This window comes from Phacochoerus africanus, chromosome 4 (genome assembly GCF_016906955.1).
Source record: "Phacochoerus africanus isolate WHEZ1 chromosome 4, ROS_Pafr_v1, whole genome shotgun sequence".
Classification (NCBI taxonomy): domain Eukaryota; kingdom Metazoa; phylum Chordata; class Mammalia; order Artiodactyla; family Suidae; genus Phacochoerus; species Phacochoerus africanus.
The window spans coordinates 84,252,453-84,269,879 of record NC_062547.1 but is presented as its reverse complement, the minus strand read 5'-3'; the positions used below and the strand labels follow the sequence as shown (position 1 = coordinate 84,269,879).

Below are 17,427 nucleotides of genomic sequence, written 5' to 3'. Positions count from 1 at the left end.
AACAGTGATTTAGAAAACATACATTTGTTAAGCATATGCTATACAAACCAGGCACTTGCCCAAGAGGAGCTTCCAACTTCCAGTCTTGCAGAGAGACTAACTAGAAAACAGGCAGTTGAACACAATTTTGCAAGTGTTGAGTAGAGGTAGAGGAAATTGTTCTTCCTTTTCCCTCATGGCTTGAGGCTTGATGCATAGAAGAAGAAATCCAGGAATTGATCTCTCCTCTCTGTGAGGAAGAACATTGGGAAGAGAACCCCTGTCACATGCTTTCCCCCAGCCTACCAGTTTTTACCAACTGTTGGTTTTCAGGGGAGGAATCATATTACCAATATGATTGTTCAGAGCCAAGCATGATCATTGTGTCCTATTTGGTTAGTGAACTAAATCGCATGTGGTCAAAGTCGTGATACTGATAGAAAAATCCTCTTTTCTTTACCTGACGATATTGGTAAATCCATAGGCTCAGGGCCTTTCTTAGAGCCCTAGCCATCTCTCTCTCCCTCCTCATGCCCATATTTGGGGTTATTGGTCACTCTGTTATAAAGTGCTATATTTATTCCCACTTTTCTGTTGTTCCTAGTATATATCCCTATGGAATGAGAGGTATAGGGTACCCCCACATGGAGAAAGGGAATTCAGAATGAGAAAAAGTTCAGAGAGAACTTTATGGAGACAAGGAATTATAGTCATAGTGGTTAAGAGCATGGCTTGAATCAAATTTGGTTTCAATGCTAGCACGTGACATTAGGCAACTTCTTGAATCCCTCTAAGCTTCATGTTTCTATTCTGTAAAATGAATACAAATAACTACCTACTTCACAGAGATCATTTGAAGATTAAATAAGAATATTCCTTATTCATTTGAAGATTAAATAAGAGGAGTTCCTGTTGTGGCTCAGTGGAGTAAGAATCTGACTAGTATCCATGAGGATGCAGATTTGACCCCTGGCTTCACTCAGTGGGTTCAAGGATCTGGGATTGCCGTGAGCTGTGGTATAGGTCGCAGATGTGGCTTGGATCTGGTGCTGCTGTGTCTGTGGCGTAGGCCAGCAGCTGCAGCTCTGATTCATCACCTAGCCTGGAAACCTCTATAGGCTGCAGGTGCAGCCCTAAGAAAAAAAAAATTATGCAGGGAAAGAGTTCAATATCCAGCATGTGATAAGTATTCAATAAATGTTAGCTGTAATTAGTCAGTTAATAATAATAATAAATAATAAGGGACTTACCAACATTAGGACATCATAGTAATTATAAACTTGATGTATCCTTTCCATTCCTATCACCATTATAATTAATAAAATAAGGCCAAAATTTTGCACATTCTTAATATATTTTTTTCCCCCACTCTACAGCAAGGGGATCAAGTTATCCTTACATGTATACATTACAATTACATTTTTTTCCCCACCCTTCGTTCTGTTGCAACATGAGTATCTAGACATAGTTCTCAATGCTACTCAGCAGGATCTCCTTGTAAATCTATTCTAAGTTGTGTCTGATAAGCCCAAGCTCCCGATCCCTCCTACTCCCTCCACCTCCCATCAGGCATTAATATATTTTCTAATTTTATTTGTTAAAGTTCCTGCTATCCGGTTAAAAAAACAAAAACAGTGTTTTTGTGAGGACTGCAAAACTTTCGATACACATTCTCTTTCACATCAAAAGAAAACAGAAGAAAATCTTCCTGTGGTGAGTAAAGTTGAAATCCTTTTGTTCTTCAGCCTGGAAAATGCCATTCTGTAGGCCGGCCAGCCATTGGCTATTGGGCAATACTCTTTCCATTTTAAGGACATGCAGTTTGAAAATGTTTTTGTCCTAAGAAAATGATATAGCATAATTGAGCAGAATAAGTCAAGAAAATATGTTAACTCTCCACTGTCTGCATTGAACACAGAATTGTAGTTCAGCTCCTAACCTTTACACCTGCATTGAGTTCTTTGGCTACTTCTTATTCCACAGACAGCATCACTGTCATGGTGTGTCTTTACCCACTCACTCCCAAAAAGTATCTAGGATGTATACTCAGTAGGAAAGATCCTGGAACCCAGACAGAAGAGGAAAGTAATCTGGTTTAACCAGCCTGGATCCCACTTGGTTTATAGCAACAGTGTTTGCTGTATGTGAAATCTCTCAAGTAAAGGTATATTTTTGAAAAAAATAACATAGAGTTGTGCATATATTAATTTATAAGATGGATATCCTTAGTTTGATGAAAACACACAGCTTACTAGACACTAACTTCTTAAGTAGCATTCTCAATGAAATATCATTTTATTGTAATATTAATATTTTAATGTAATAATAATATTGTTCACGTAGAGGGGAAAATATCACTCATTGAGTCTAAACTATGACTAATCAACTGGTTAATGCCTGAAATATTTTAATCAGTATTCAAACTAAATTGTGTTTGCTCCAGCATTTCAAAGATATCTTACATTGTTCCTAGTATCTATGGTAATGAACGAAAAGTCAGTTATCAATCTAATTGTGATTCTATTGTAGATAATATGCCTTTTAAGCATGTAGTTTTTAAGATTTTTCTTTTACATTCTGTGGTTTCACTAGGTTGTATCTAAATGTATATGTGTTTGTATTAATTATACTCAGTACTAGACATGCTCCTTTAATCTGGAGACGCATTTCTCATTTGTATTCTGGAAACTCTTAGCCCTTATATCTTTGAATATTGCCTCTCCCCCATTGTTAGTATTCTCCATTTTTTGAAACTCCTGTTTAGATGGCTGTTAGACCAGTCTCTTTGTCTCCTAATATGTTTTTCATATTTTTCTTCTTTTTAACTCTCTGCTCTGTATTCTGGGTAATACCCTTTGGTCTCTCTTCCAGTTTATTACTTCTCTCTTCATATATTTCTAATCTATTTAACCCATACATTGAGTATTTGATTTCAATGACTATATTTTTTATTTCTAGAAATTCTGTGGGGTTTTTTTTTTGTTTGTTTTTTGTTTTTTGGGGTTTTTTTTTGTCTTTTGTCTTTTTAGGGCCACACTTGCAGCATATGGAGGTTCCCAAGCTAGGGGTCAAATCAGAGCTGCAGCTGCCGGCCTACACCACAGCCACAACAACCCCAGATCCGAGCTGCATCTGCAACCTACACCACAGCTCATGGCAACACCAGATCCTTAACCCACTGAGCGAGGCCAGGGATCGAACCTGCAATATCATCGTTCCTAGTTGTACTCATTTCTGCTGTGCCACTATGGGAACTCCAGAAATTCTATGTTTCCTTTAAAATTTGGTGGTTTTTTTGGCCATGCTTATAGCATGCAGATATTCCCAACTCAGGAATCGAACCTGAGCCACACAGCAGTGATAACACCAGAATCTTAACCTCTAGGCCACCAGGGAACTCCAAAATTTTTGTTTTAAAAAAACGTAGTAAAGAGATCGCTCTGCTCTTGCCTTACAATATTGATGGCATTTTAAAAGATTTTTCCAAACATTTAAAAAGGAATTTTAAAGTCTCCTTATGACTCTTTCTCATGATAATATGATTCTTCATGTGGTTTCTAATTTTTTGGGCAGGGAAGGCAGTGGGCTGCACCTGTGACATGGAAGTTCCCAGGCTTGGGGTCGTATTGAATCTGCAGCTGCTGGCCTACACCATAGCCATAGCACTGCAACCCACTGAGCGAGGCCAGGGATTGCAACTAGTTGAGTTATTAACCCACTGAACCACAGTGGGAACTCCTATAATTTTTTTTTTTCCCACTGTACAGCAAGGGGATCAAGTTATCCTTACATGTATACATTATAATTACATTTTTTCCCCCACCCTTCGTTCTGTTGCAACATGAGTATCTAGACATAGTTCTCAATGCTACTCAGCAGGATCTCCTTGTAAATCTATTCTAAGTTGTGTCTGATAAGCCCAAGCTCCCGATCCCTCCCACTCCCTCCCCCTCCCATCAGGCAGCCACAAGTCTTTTCTCCAAGTCCATGGTTTTCTTTTCTGAGGAGATGTTCATTTGTGCTGGATATTCGGAAGATGTGGTATATAATTTTTTTTTTGTCTTTTTGTCTTTTCAGGGCTGCACCTGTGACATATGGAGGTTCCCAGGCTAGAGGTCTAATTGGAGCTATAGCTGCCAGCCTACACCACAGCCACAGCAATGCAGTATCTGGGCTGCATCTGCAACCTACACCACAGCTCATGGCAATACCAGATCCTTAACCCACTGAGTGAGGCCAGGGATCGAACCTGCAACCTCATGGTTCCTAGTCAGATTCGTTAACCACTGAGCCACGACGGGAATTCCCAATTTTTTAATGTAACTTCATTTCAGTCCAGGTGGTTTACTGTGGAAGTTTCAGTGTGCCTAGGCTTTGTGTTTAACATCTGCCTCTGCTGGGGCCCTAAAGTTTTATCAGTTTCACACCAGTTTTTATGCTAATTTCTTAGTTTGGGTTCCTGAACCACATAGATGGTATAAATTTAGTTCTCATATACATGTGTAGCATAGACTGGGGTCTCTAATCTTCTACCCAAAGCCTTGGATAGGTGACAAGTAGAATTTTTCTAATCCTTATTTAAGCTAAAGGACACCCACTCAAAGTCACTAGTTTTATGAAGGGACTCCATTACGACCCCTTCCTCATGTGAGCCTGAAGCCTTATCTCCTATTCCCTTGTCGGCATTAAAAACCCAGCTCCCAGTGCCTATGTTTGTTCCAAATCCTTTATGAGCCACTGCTGGCTTCATTTCATTCCCCTTTCTTTTGTTGGTCTTAGGGTGTGTGTGTGTGGTGTATGATGTGTGTGTGTTGTGTGTAGTGTGTAAAGTTTATTATATCTAGTCTAATATATTTTTCTATGTTTCGGGAGTAGAAAAGGGGTCCTTATATATATCAGCTCAGCTCACCATATTGACCTTAATTTAAGTATCTTTAGGGTATATTTCCAAGAAAGATGAAAACATTATGGAAAAACCACCATTTGTTATTAAATGTATTTGCTTCAGGAATAATGTGTATCCTTTTTTTTTTTTTTTTTTTTTTCAGTGGAGGTTTCCAGGCTAGGGGTCAAATTGGAGCTACAGCTGCTGGCCCACGCCAGAGCCACAGCAACGCCAGATCCAAGCCATTGCGTCTGCAACCTACACCACAGCTCATAGAAACACTGGATCCTTAACCCACTGCGTGAGGCCAGGGATCGACTCCACAACCTCATGGTTCCTAGTTGGATTTGTTTCTGCTCCGCCATGATGGGAACTCCTAATGTATATCATTTTAGATGCCAAACCTCAGAGAAATGTAATGGAGATAGAGGAGATTAATGAAAACCAACTTCAAAGAAAAGGAAAAAAACTTGAAAGAAATATGAGGACTTTAAAGTCATTGAGGGTTTATCTTTCGTAAATGTGAAATTGATTTCGAATATTGAAAATTTCAAACCAAATTGGAGGTAGGTGGTGACCCTATGGCCAGATGCAAAGAAAAAAAAAGATGATTTTAGTTTGGTGCTACCTTCTAACACCTTCAAATCACAGTAGGTAGGCAGCCTCCTTCTCTACCCTCATACAATGAATACAGAGTAGTAATAATAGTTGACATTCACTGAGTGCTCATTATACAGTAAGCTTTCCTCTAAGTGCTTTATATTAGCTGATATAGTCCTCATAATAATCCTTCTGGGTAGTTTCTTTTAATCTCATTACCTTCCCCATTATCGAAAGGAAGCTAAAATAAGAAAGGTTTGACAACTTAACCCAAAATTACATTTCTCTTAAGTAGCAGTGGCAGATTTAAACTCCAGGCAGTCTGGCTCCAGAGTGTATTCTCTTAATCACTACACTTTATTATACAAAATTATAAAAGAGGTATCAGAGGCCAAAAAAAAAAAAAAAAAGATGACCCTGCTATAGTAACAGTTACAAATCTGGAATAAAATCATAGTGAAGCTTTATAATAATTAGAGTATAAACTAGAGTGTAAACTATCTATATGTAGACAAGAGTATAAACTATAAGTTGCTTGAAGACAAGGTTAGGATTTTTTTTTTTTTTGTAAGATAATCTAGTAGTAATGAAGGACAAAGAAGGGGGATCTTAGAGGGAAAGTTACCACACGTCTGTGATGAAATGTGGAGCAGATGCAGCGTGAAAGGTTTTGGCCCCCGGTGGACAAGACAGAGTGCATCTACAGTATAAGGCATAACAGCAAGGAAAGTCAGCACCAAAAGATGTTTTCTTTATCCAAACCTGTAGCTTAGCCTGGGCACACATTCAGATCTTTAGTTTGCTTTTATAACCATAGCTATTCAGTATAAAAAAAAAAAAAGATAAATATTGAATATTTATATTTTATAGTTTCACTTCAGTGCATTTCCTAAATGACAGCAGTGAGATTGCCTTTCCACATAACTGGATGGTTTTATTATCTGCATTTTCCATATCCCTTGGGGACACCATAGTAAAATTTTAGAGCAACGCACTTTACAAGGCTTTGAGGACCTACATGTTTTAAAAATGAATGTATATTGAGAATATATTAAAGGATATGTGAATTGGTCCATCCATTGTCATTTATTGAGCAAAAACTGTGTATCCAGGAGTGTGGAAACCATATGCAAATATGAAAGCCATGCTCCTGCCTACAAGGTCTCATTATTTCGATGGAGGAAATACCATCTATAAAACATTATACATGTTAATGCTAACTTATGTAGCACTAAAATTCTTAAGTAATTCTGAGAAAGGAGAAAGCAGTATGGATTAGATTAGAGGTTTCATGTGTGAGACTGGTTTTATATAATAATAATAAGCAGTACTTACTGAGCTCTTACTCTGTGCTGGCCCTGTCCTAAGCATTTCACATGTTACTCAGTTCAGGCAAGGAGACGATTAACTTGCTGTAGCCAACCAGCTAGGAAGAGTGGGAGCTAGAATTCAAACCCAAGCAGTCTGGTTCCAGAGTCTGCTCTGCAATTCTGTCTCTTATAAGAAAGAGAGGGATCTGGGTGGAGTCATTGAAGGCATTTCCCATGGGAATATTAGTACTGACAAGTGCATAAAGAGGTGATTTTAAATCCCCTTTGTGAGTTTTTGAGAGTGTAGTGTTTGGTGTTTCTAAAATCTTATATGTGAGATTTTAACAGTGTGCAGTGATAGTCATAAAGCCTTCAAGTGAACTTGTTGCATGTGTGTAGTTTTTAAATACTGTGTCCTGGGTTTTTGGGGGTTTTTTTCCTCCTGTGCCTATAATTATAACAGAAGTCATTGAGAAATTATGATTCTTTGTATGCTTGCTACTCTTGCATTCTATTTTCCAGCCTCAGATCTGCTACGTAAATCAAGATATAGCTAAGTTTACTTTTTTCCCCAATATGAATTATTTATACAGTTAAGTTTAAATAAATCATGAGTACATTTTGAACAAAAAGGGAAATGAACATTTTTGAGACACTTTCTGTAGCACTTTTATTGAGCATTTGTCAATTTCATATCAGAGAAGAACGTCTATCTTCATGTAATTAAGTTTTTGGTATTTTTATCTGATAGCATCAGACCATCAGTTCCATTCTACAAGATATAGAAGAAAAACAAGAAAATTTATTACAGTTTGAAATAAGAACTCCTGAAGATGCAGGTAAATATTTATTCATTCTCAAGTTTGTTTCAATCATCTAAGATATTGCTCCCTTATCTTCTTAAGTTACATGTTTATTTCAGAGCTTACAGTGGCTGAAAAAGTGGTCTTTTTAAATGCAGACATGCCAAGAATGATCATTAGAAATTAATGATGCAAGCCAGTAGTTTGTGTAGTTGTTGATAGAGATACTTCTAGAGTCAAGGTATAGTATGAATAATTTGAGAGACACTCAGAACCATGATCATAGATAAGCCACTACCAGTGAAATGTTTAGAGATATGACAAAATTATTTGACTACTTGATTCTTCAGCTTCACCCAGCTATGGTAATTCTTAAAAGAAAATCAGAAAAGAAATGAGCAGTGGTGGCACAAGTAGAGTAAATCCTTATACCTTTCAGGTGAGCACATTTACCAGGTGAATGTCTTACTGCATAGATGCCTTTCTGTTTACAAAACACTAGGGATTCCAAGTAGTACATTAGATTCTGATCCCTGACCTAATCTAATTTCTCAAAACCCCAGTGAAATTTGTAAACCTTTGATAGCTCACAGCTAATTTTCTTGAGTTATGATTTACAAGGTAGAAAGTAGCTCTTCAGAGATGTAGATCTGAATGTTAAAAGTGATTGATTAAATATAAAGTATCTCAGTCTTTTGTGTGGCAGGATACAAGTGTTAATTAACCTCTTAGCCTAACTCATGTTGTATACCCTTAAAAAATTATTTCTTTTAAAATTATACCCATTCTTCTACTCATTATGGCCTAACACATGGTACGTGTTACATTTTGAGGAAAATAATGTGAAGTAATTTATACTCCCAAACAATATGTATAGCTCATATATTTTATTTAGTATTTGTAATATCTTACACAACTAAGATGAATTTTACAAATGTATACTTTTTTCATTAGAAAAGGCAAATAGATACACTTCAAAAATAATAATGAGGAAAAAATGTGCTAAAATTACCTACTGCCCCACCACAATATTTTGGTGTTTTTGTTTTCTTTGTTTCCTAAGAACATAGTTATATAATTATACCTCAGCAAAATTGTTAAGAAGTGTAGTTTGGATCAGGCTAGATGTGCTATTTTTACACTCTTTTCTCTCATAGTCATCATTCTTAGTGGCTATAAAGTATTCTGCTCAATAAATGTTCTATAGTTTACTTAATTTTTTTCTTTTTGTTGAGCATTTAGGTTTTCCCAGTTTTTTACTATTCTACAACACATAGCTTTTTCTAGATTTAGGATTAATTTCTTAGGAAAAATTAACATAATTGGAATTATGAGTCAAAAATATATAGACCTTCTTTTGGCCATGCCCATGGCATGTGGAAGTTTCCCAGGCCAGGAATCAAACCCATAGCATAGCAGCAACCCAAGCCACTGCAGTGACAGTGCTGGATCCTTAACCTGCTGTACCACAGGAGAATTTGAAAATCTATAAACATTTTAAAATCTCTTGATTCATATTAGTAAATTGATTTCCTAAAATATTAAATAATAATTTATACTTTCACCAATGTACATTAATGTTTGTTTTCCTTTATACTGCATCAATATTTTCAAATAAAATAATTTTTCCTCTTTAATCAGAAGATAACCCTCATATTTTCACTTGCCTTATTATTATTATTTTTCACTAGTTTTATTTTCTGTTTCGTAAATTGACTCTCCTGTTTGTTAATAAACTGGAGCTATTTTGTAAGTTAGAGAGAAAGAAAAGCATCATATGATATCACTTACATGTGGAGTCTAAAAAAATAATGCAAATTAACTTATTTACAAAACAGAAACACGCTGACAGACTTTGAGAACAAACTTAACAGTTACCAAAGGGGACAGGTGGGGGGAAGGAGTGAATGGGGGGTTTGGGCTTGGCATATGCACACTGTTGTATATGGAATGGATGGTCAAAGAGGACCTGCTGTATAGCACAGGGAACTCTGCTCAATATTCTGTGATAACCTATACAGGAAAATCGGAAAAAGAATGGATATGTGTATATGTATATAACTGAATCATATTGTTGTACAGCAGAAATTATCACAACATTGTAAATCAACTATACTTCAATTAAAACTTTTAAGAATGAAATAAAAGGAGTTCCTGCTGTGGTGCAGTGTGTTTAGAAACTGACTGCAGTGGCTCAGGTCATTGCAGAGACTTGAGTTCCATCCCCAGCCTGGTGCAGTAGGTTAAAGGATCTGGTATTGCCACAGCCAAAGTGAAGGTCACAGCCTTGGCTTGGAGTCGGTCCCTGGCCCAGGAACTTTCATATGCCGTGGGTGTGGCCATAAAAAAGATTTTTTTTTTTTAAAGATTCTGAACTTAAAAAAATAAAAAATATATTGGAGCCATTTTATATAATCAAGTTATTGACCCCTTTTCTGCCACAGTTGCTGCAAAATCTTTTTTTGCCACTTAACTGTCTTTTTATTTGTAACCTGTTAGTGTGTGCTTAAATACAGAAATTCTCAAATTCTCAAAATTCTGTAAAGTAGAGTGTGTCAGGTTCTTTGCTATTTTTTTAATGCTTCCCAAATTAGAAACATTTCTCCCCTCCCCACCCCCAAACTTTATAACTTAATTTTTTCCTATTAGAAGGGAGGACAATGAATTCCTAGCACAGTAGCAACTTTCTTTTTGTCCTGCTGCGAAAGCTCCCTGGGTCACAACCTCTGGATGTTCAAAGAGGAAGTCAGATATGGGTCCATTATCACCCCAACAAAAGGGTGTTATGCTGTTAATAGCACTTTGAGAAACTACCCCTTTATGCTTGAGGTAAAGGAGAGGAACCCTCTCACCTCTTACTTTTACAGCTCAGGTTGGAGAATCCCACACAGTTAAGCTACAGCTCTCTAAAGAAACAGCTTCACAAATTCACCACCTCCATATTCTGACACTTCTTATATTATCTTTGATCTGTTGAGAGATCCAAGAGTAATGAATTTCTTTGTGTACATTTCTTTGTAAACTTTTCTCTTACAGATGTCTTGTATTCACTTTGATATCAAAGATCTTCAGCCTAATGCTCTCCTGAGCTATTTCGGCCACTGATATCAAGTATCTTTAGTCCCTCAACTGAATTGAGGCAGAAAAATGTTCATTTTAAACATTTTATGTTATTTTTCTAAGTATGTTAAATCTGTAATTCATCTAAAAATCTCTTTACCGCATGTGGTATAAGGATAAAATAGGGCTTTCTCCCATATCACTACCCCATTTGCCTACTCTTATTTGTTGAATAATTCCTCTCTCTAATGCCTCATTATCATGTATTAAAATCCTGCACACAGTAGGGCAATTTCTAGATTTTCTCTAAGATACCACTGATTAATTTTGATTCTAGTAGTAAGTATATAGGATCAATTTACATGTAAAATATCTTTATGTCCATTCTTATAGAAACATGTAGATTACTATGATTTTTTTTTAACCTGTGGTTTAAAACTCAGAGAAAGTTCCCCTGTGACATACAGAGTTAAGGATCTGGTGTTATCACTGCAGCAGCTCTGGTGTTGTCACTCAGCAGCTGTGTTGCAGGTTTGATCCCTGGCCCAGGAATTTCTATATGCTATAGATTCAGCCAAAAAATGAAGGAAAAAAGAAAAACCCCGCTGGTGACAGGGTACATAGATAATGTAAATATCTTTTATTAAGTGTCAAATCTGCTAAACAAATTCTTATCTAAATTCTTATCATACAGATTTCTCCCTTTTGTTAGCTCACACATATCGCATTGTGAAACTAATCTTTTGCCATAGTATTAGGGAGATAGAAACTACTCCAGGAACACTGACTCAGCTTGTCAAATAATTTGATTTGCTTTTTTTGTGTGTGTTTTGTTTTGTTTTGTGTTTTGTTTGTCTTTTTAGGGATGCACCCTTGGCATATGGAGGTTCCCAGGCTAGGAGTAGAATCAGAGCTGCCGGCCTAATGCCACAACCATAGCAACACAGGATCTGAGTCTGCTACCTACACCACAGCTCACAGCAATGCTGGATCCTTAACCCACTGAGCAAGGCCAGGGATCGAACCTACATCCTCATGGATACTAGGCAGATTCGTTTCCCCTGAGCCATGACGGGAACTCCCATTTGTTTGATTTGCAAAGAGAGGTTCTGGAAAGAGTTCCAACTATGAACTTCACGTCATTTTTCCACCACTGATTTTGTCTAATTAAATTATCTAGAAAAATATGCATCAGTCTGAAAGAATTAGGGAAAAAACTTAAGAAACACAGCCAAAACTGAAATGAATAGCAAGTAGCTTAAAAGAAATAAAGTGTATTCATCTAAACCTTTCAATTTCCTTTTTGAGAATTTGAATTTGGACATAATTGACATTTACATGTAAAGGCTGTTAATTTGTGATGGGGAAGGGGTCATGATGCTTTTACTTGGGAAGCAATGGAAGAAAGTAGGGAAAATTTAGGTAATTATTATAAAAACAATTCCATGTAGATCTATAACTGGCCTGAAATGTCATATAGCCCTATCTAAATGTTAAGTGTAAAAGAACAAGAACTGATAGCATGATTCTTATTTTTAAATACATATAATAAGTTGTTGTGTGTAGTATAAATACATAGAACATTAAATAAATATATAAAAAAATTTACACACACACCCTTACCAAAGTATTAATAGCAATCTCTTTCATGGAGTGAGAGAAGCAGTTAGGTGAGTGGGATACTCACTAAACATTCATATTATTTGCAAATTTTTTCTCTGTAAACATTCATATTATTTGAAATTTTTCTTTACATTGATAGTGTATTCCTTTTGTATTTTAAAAAGTAGTTTTTGTTGTTGTTGTTTTTTAGGGCTACACCTGAGGCACATGGAGGTTCCCAGGCTAGGGGTTGAATTGGAGTTGTAGCTGCCGGCCTACACCACAGCCACAGCAACACAGGACCCGAGCTGTGTCTGAGACCTACACCACAGCTCACGGCAACGCCAGATCCTTTAACCCACTGAGCAAGGCCAGGGATTGAACCTGTGTCCTCATGGTTACTAGTCAGGTTCATAACCCACCGAGCCACATGGGAACTCAAAAAGGAACTAATTTTAACAGACAAAGTATTTATCTTCCTATTCATCTTCTTTTACTACCCTCATTTCACAGGTGAGGAAGCTGGCCAGAGAGGTCCTATGACTTGTCCAGGTTCACAAAGCTTAGTTAGCAGGGTAGCGGCATTAGAACTCAGGCTGGCCTGCTCCTTCTTGGTATGGGGCTCTTACTTATATGCTTTAGGGTACTTCCAGACAGTGACATAATTCCATAAGCCTTGATTTATATGTCTGGGCCATTGATATTGGGGAAGAGGGTAGGGAAATAATGGCTTTTTAAATTAAGAGTAAGGCTAAGTCCTATGTGACCAAATTTAACATTTGCTATCACTCAACTTTTTATTTTATCACGTTTCTAGAACAATACATTGATAAGATGTTAAAGATAAAGGAGGTTATGGACGACGTGCTTGCCAAGCAGAAGGCAGAAAGGGATGATCTAGCTAAAAAATACAGGTGAGTGAAAAGGAGAGGAAACCTTTAGGGTTTTTAGAATTTATCTATTTTTGTCTACAAAAGGCCTAGAATTTCTTAAGAATACAAATGTTGCTTAGGATAAAAAAAAAAGGACTTAATGAAGTTATCTAATGTGTTATGTTCACAGGTAATTGTACTTCCCAGAGAGATATTTTTCTACCTTATTACTTGAAATGTTCAGAAAAGGACATTTTACTGTCTTAAAAAGTGGTCAACACCCATGAATCTTATGAAAGCCTTTTGGGTCATGAATCCCATGAGTAAATTTATTTCCTTGGTAAACTCACATTTTTTCTATTAAAAATAATTTTTTTTGTTATCACACTTGTTGTTCCTCTAAACAGTTTAATCATGTATATTTTGTGTACTTCTATAAACTCTCAGGGTCCTTAAAAAGTTTTATCCTGGTCATATTAATTATATACCTCTTTTTTTGGAGGAGGATGTTATATATATATATATATTTCTTGTTTGGGCATTATTTTTAACTAGTTTTTCATAGACCTAGCTACATATGCCCCCTGTTCTTCTTTTCTTTTTTCTTGTGGTAAGAATTTTTAAGGTCTAATTTTTTAGAAACTTTCAAATATACAGTACAGTATTATCAACTATAGCCACCATGCTGTGTATTACAGTTCCATGACTTATTTATTTCATAACTGGATATGTGTACCTTTTGACTACCTTTATCCATTTCACCCACCTCTTGCCCCCACTTCTGCCAACCACCAGTCTATTCTCTGCATCTGTGATTTGTTTCTGTTTTAGAGTCTACATATAAGTGAGATCATAAAGCACTTTTCTTTCTCTGTCTGACTTATTTCACTCAGCATAGCACCCTCGAGATCCATCTGTGTTGTCACAAATGGAAGGGTTTCCTTCTTTTTCATGGCTGAATACTATACCATTGTATATGTGTGTGTTACTATTAGATTTAAAATCTTGTAATCTAAAGAACATTTTTATTTTGTCTGAACTTTGTGTCACATAATTTTAAATGTGATATTCTTTTTTCTTCTTCTCTCTCCAGCTCCTTGCATTTTATACTACCAGTTGTTTGCTAATCAAACTTCTTTCTTAATGCTTCTTCCACTTATATCTCCTACTCACTTTAACATCCAGTCTGCTTGGAGTTCAGTACCACCAATAGCTGTAAACTGTGTGAGGAGAAACAGGTATCTATACTATTGTTTCTCCTTAAAACAGCTGCCCTTAAAGGATGGTCCTTGAGGGTCCCTGAGGCCATTTCAAGGGGTCCATGAAGTCAAAATCACTTTTATGCTCTCATTTTCTCATGTGCATACAGTGGCATTTTCCAGAGGCCATATGGTGTGTGATGATGTCATCACTCTAGTAGCTAATGGAATGTGAACTTATGTATTCTTGTGTTTTAAAAATTTCTCAGTTTTATTTTCTAAAACAGTAAATATTGATATATATAACAATATTTACTATAAACAGAATAAATAAACAAAAGCTCTTTGGGTTCCTCAGTAGCTTTTAAGAGTATGAAAAAGTCCTCGGACAAAAAAGCGTGAGAGCCGCTGGAAACAAAGTGTCCATCATCCTGAAGGTCAGGGTGAAATAAGGAGAAGACAGAGGTGTGGATGAGCCTTTCCTCCCAGTCAGCACTCAAGCCCCTGAGAGACTTGGTTTGGGGAAGGCACACAAGGTGAAGCTTGTCTGGGTAGTCCCTCTGGACCTCAGAGTACCTCAGTCCAGATTCAAAGTATGGGTACAATAATTACTTGAAAAACTGACAACGTTCAGGTCTAACTTATAATGTTCACAAAACTATCTCAGTCATCCACAGCTAAGGGATTTCTAATGGAACTGACTCCCAAATTTTACTTTCTGATGCACAATTTCACTACAAACACATAAGCAAATTCTAAGTTTAAATAATGCTTATTCTTCTTTAGCCATCAATTGGTACCTTCCAACTAAAGGACTGGTAAATATCTGAATAGTCAACCCAAGTTTTATTTTTCTTTTAGGGCTGATAAAAATGAGGATAACCGCACTATCAGCTCTTTTAAAAAGGCAAATTCACCGACCTCAAGTAAAGAGTCAGGGAGTTCTCATTGCGGCTCAACACTAATGAACCCAACTAGTGTCCTTGAGTGTACATGTTTGATCCCTGGCCTTCCTTAAGGAGTTCAGGATCTAGCATTGTCGTGAGCTGTGGTGTAGGTCACAGATGTGGTTCAGATCCTGCATAGCTGTGACTGTGGCGTAGCCGGCAGCTGCAGCTCTGATTCAACCTGAGAACTTCCATATGCCTCAGGTGAGGCCCTAAAAAAACCAAAAAACAAAAAAAGTAAAGAGTCAGTTTCCTCTCAAAGAATATACTTTGCAGAAATGGACTCATGTACTTTAAGCTGATTAAATTTAAATTGAGAAAGAATATCTATTCAACATAAATAATTGCCTTTTAAAAGTTTTATACTATTTTTGTATTTTTTCTTCTTTCTGTTTCTTCCTACAGGGTGTCCATTGAATCATTTAAGCACGGAGTGCTGAGAGAACAACTAGCTAACTTGGCCACAAGACAGAAGAGCCTGTTACTTGTAGCAAAAAAACAAAAAGAAATAAGCCAGAAAATTCACAACTATAAGAATGTTACTTCTTCGTCAGATCATAGTTTCAGGAAGCTGCCGTGCAGCTCAGAAATCTGTAATGAAAAGGACAGCCGAGAGTTTGCCGGTCTGGAAAATTCAGTGCAGCCCCAGTCAGGTTCACTTTCTCCTGTCAGGCCTATTTGTGGAAGCATGCAGAAAACACAGTTGTGTCTGGAAATCTGGCATGATAGACAAAATAACAACACTAGTCCAAAATCAAAGGCAGTGAGAAGGGAAGAATTTTGTGGAAATGAGATGAATTCTAAACGAAATGTCAATGACTGTACCTCGAATGGATTATCAAAATGCAGACATTCAGATGGCACTAAAAAGATTAAATTATCATCCCATCCTGTTAATTTTATTGCTCAAGCAGAACATTCACAAAAAGAAAGTGATCTTACAGATACTACAGCCCAAGGGCATGCGTCCTTTGGTCCTTCAGCATTAACTGGCACATTAAATGTTTCAGAAACCACAAGTTTACTTGACCACAGTGATGCCCATCCATCAACTGTTATTTATGATCAGGCTCTTTGCAGTTGTGATCTGAAAAAAGGAAGCAGGAAAACAGCTTCCCAGCAACCATCTAGGGGGACATCAGAATCCCTGGCACATCAAGAAAATGATGTCTTCTTTGGCAGTAACACTGGGCGTCAGGTGAAACCATATCCTAAAAAATCACTTCTTGCGGTTCCACATGCAGATAGCAGTCAGAGCTCCTCTTCTTCTGGACCTGGCCATCAAAATACTATCAAAAAGCCGTTAAACTCCAGCACATCTCCTAAAAAGAAACGTATGCAGATAAAGGATCTGATATTGCTAGGAAGAATTAATCCAGGAAATAACATTCTGGAATTTAAAACACAGGTATCCCAGAATTTTTTTTTCTCGAAAACTATATAAATTTTGTAAATAAGTGAGTAAATGTTGCTGTCCCATAGTATTGGGACATAGCTTGTGGACGTTCCCGAGCCAGGGATTGAGCGTACACCACAGCAGTGACAACGCCAGATCCTTTAATTTGCTGTGCCACAAGGAAACTCCTGGCTGGGCTTCTTGAATGGAGGGACACAAACATTGTCTTCTTAGCAAGTGAAATCATGCTTCTAAAATTGTCTTATACATTTTAGTCACAAACACCTTTTGGGCTTTCAGACTAGAATTAGTCAATTATATGCAGCAGGAAGGATTTAAGAACAAAATTAAAATAATAAATTGGAGCTGTCTTTGGTTCCAAAGTTTTGGGAACTACCAGTGTACTACTAAAGCTCCCCCTGAGAGGGATTAAGTATAAACATATCTTTCATAAAAGCTCAGTTTAGAAACAAAGAGTGACTTGGAGTTTGGGTAAATCTGACTCAAAACAATATCATATGCATAAAAATAGCAGAGAAAAAACATGGTTCTGCTGAACATTTAATTTTAAAGATATTGTAGTTTTAAAGGCTGAATTAGTAGCTTGATCTCAGATCCCTCGATCTTCTTTGCTTGGCTGTCAGTCAATTTATTGCTAAGTAGTCCCTTCCTCACATTAGCCAAAGCAATTCAAATTTCAGGTAGTAATTTGCTACATTTACTCAAATTTTGAATATTGTGGTTACTTCTCTGAATAGCAGTAATAATATTTTA

At 36.8% G+C, this 17,427-nt stretch overlaps 1 protein-coding gene across 1 annotated transcript in view; it reads left to right on the top strand.

Moving 5' to 3' along the window:
• ANKRD31 (ankyrin repeat domain 31) overlaps nt 1–17,427 on the top strand; it is a 160,267-nt gene that overhangs the window by 104,294 nt on the left and 38,546 nt on the right. The window contains exons 20-23 of the mRNA XM_047778111.1: nt 1,583–1,692; nt 7,526–7,613; nt 13,057–13,153; nt 15,663–16,665. Of these exons, the coding sequence (XP_047634067.1) occupies nt 1,583–1,692; nt 7,526–7,613; nt 13,057–13,153; nt 15,663–16,665 (1,298 nt within the window). The remainder of the gene's footprint in view (nt 1–1,582; nt 1,693–7,525; nt 7,614–13,056; nt 13,154–15,662; nt 16,666–17,427) is intronic.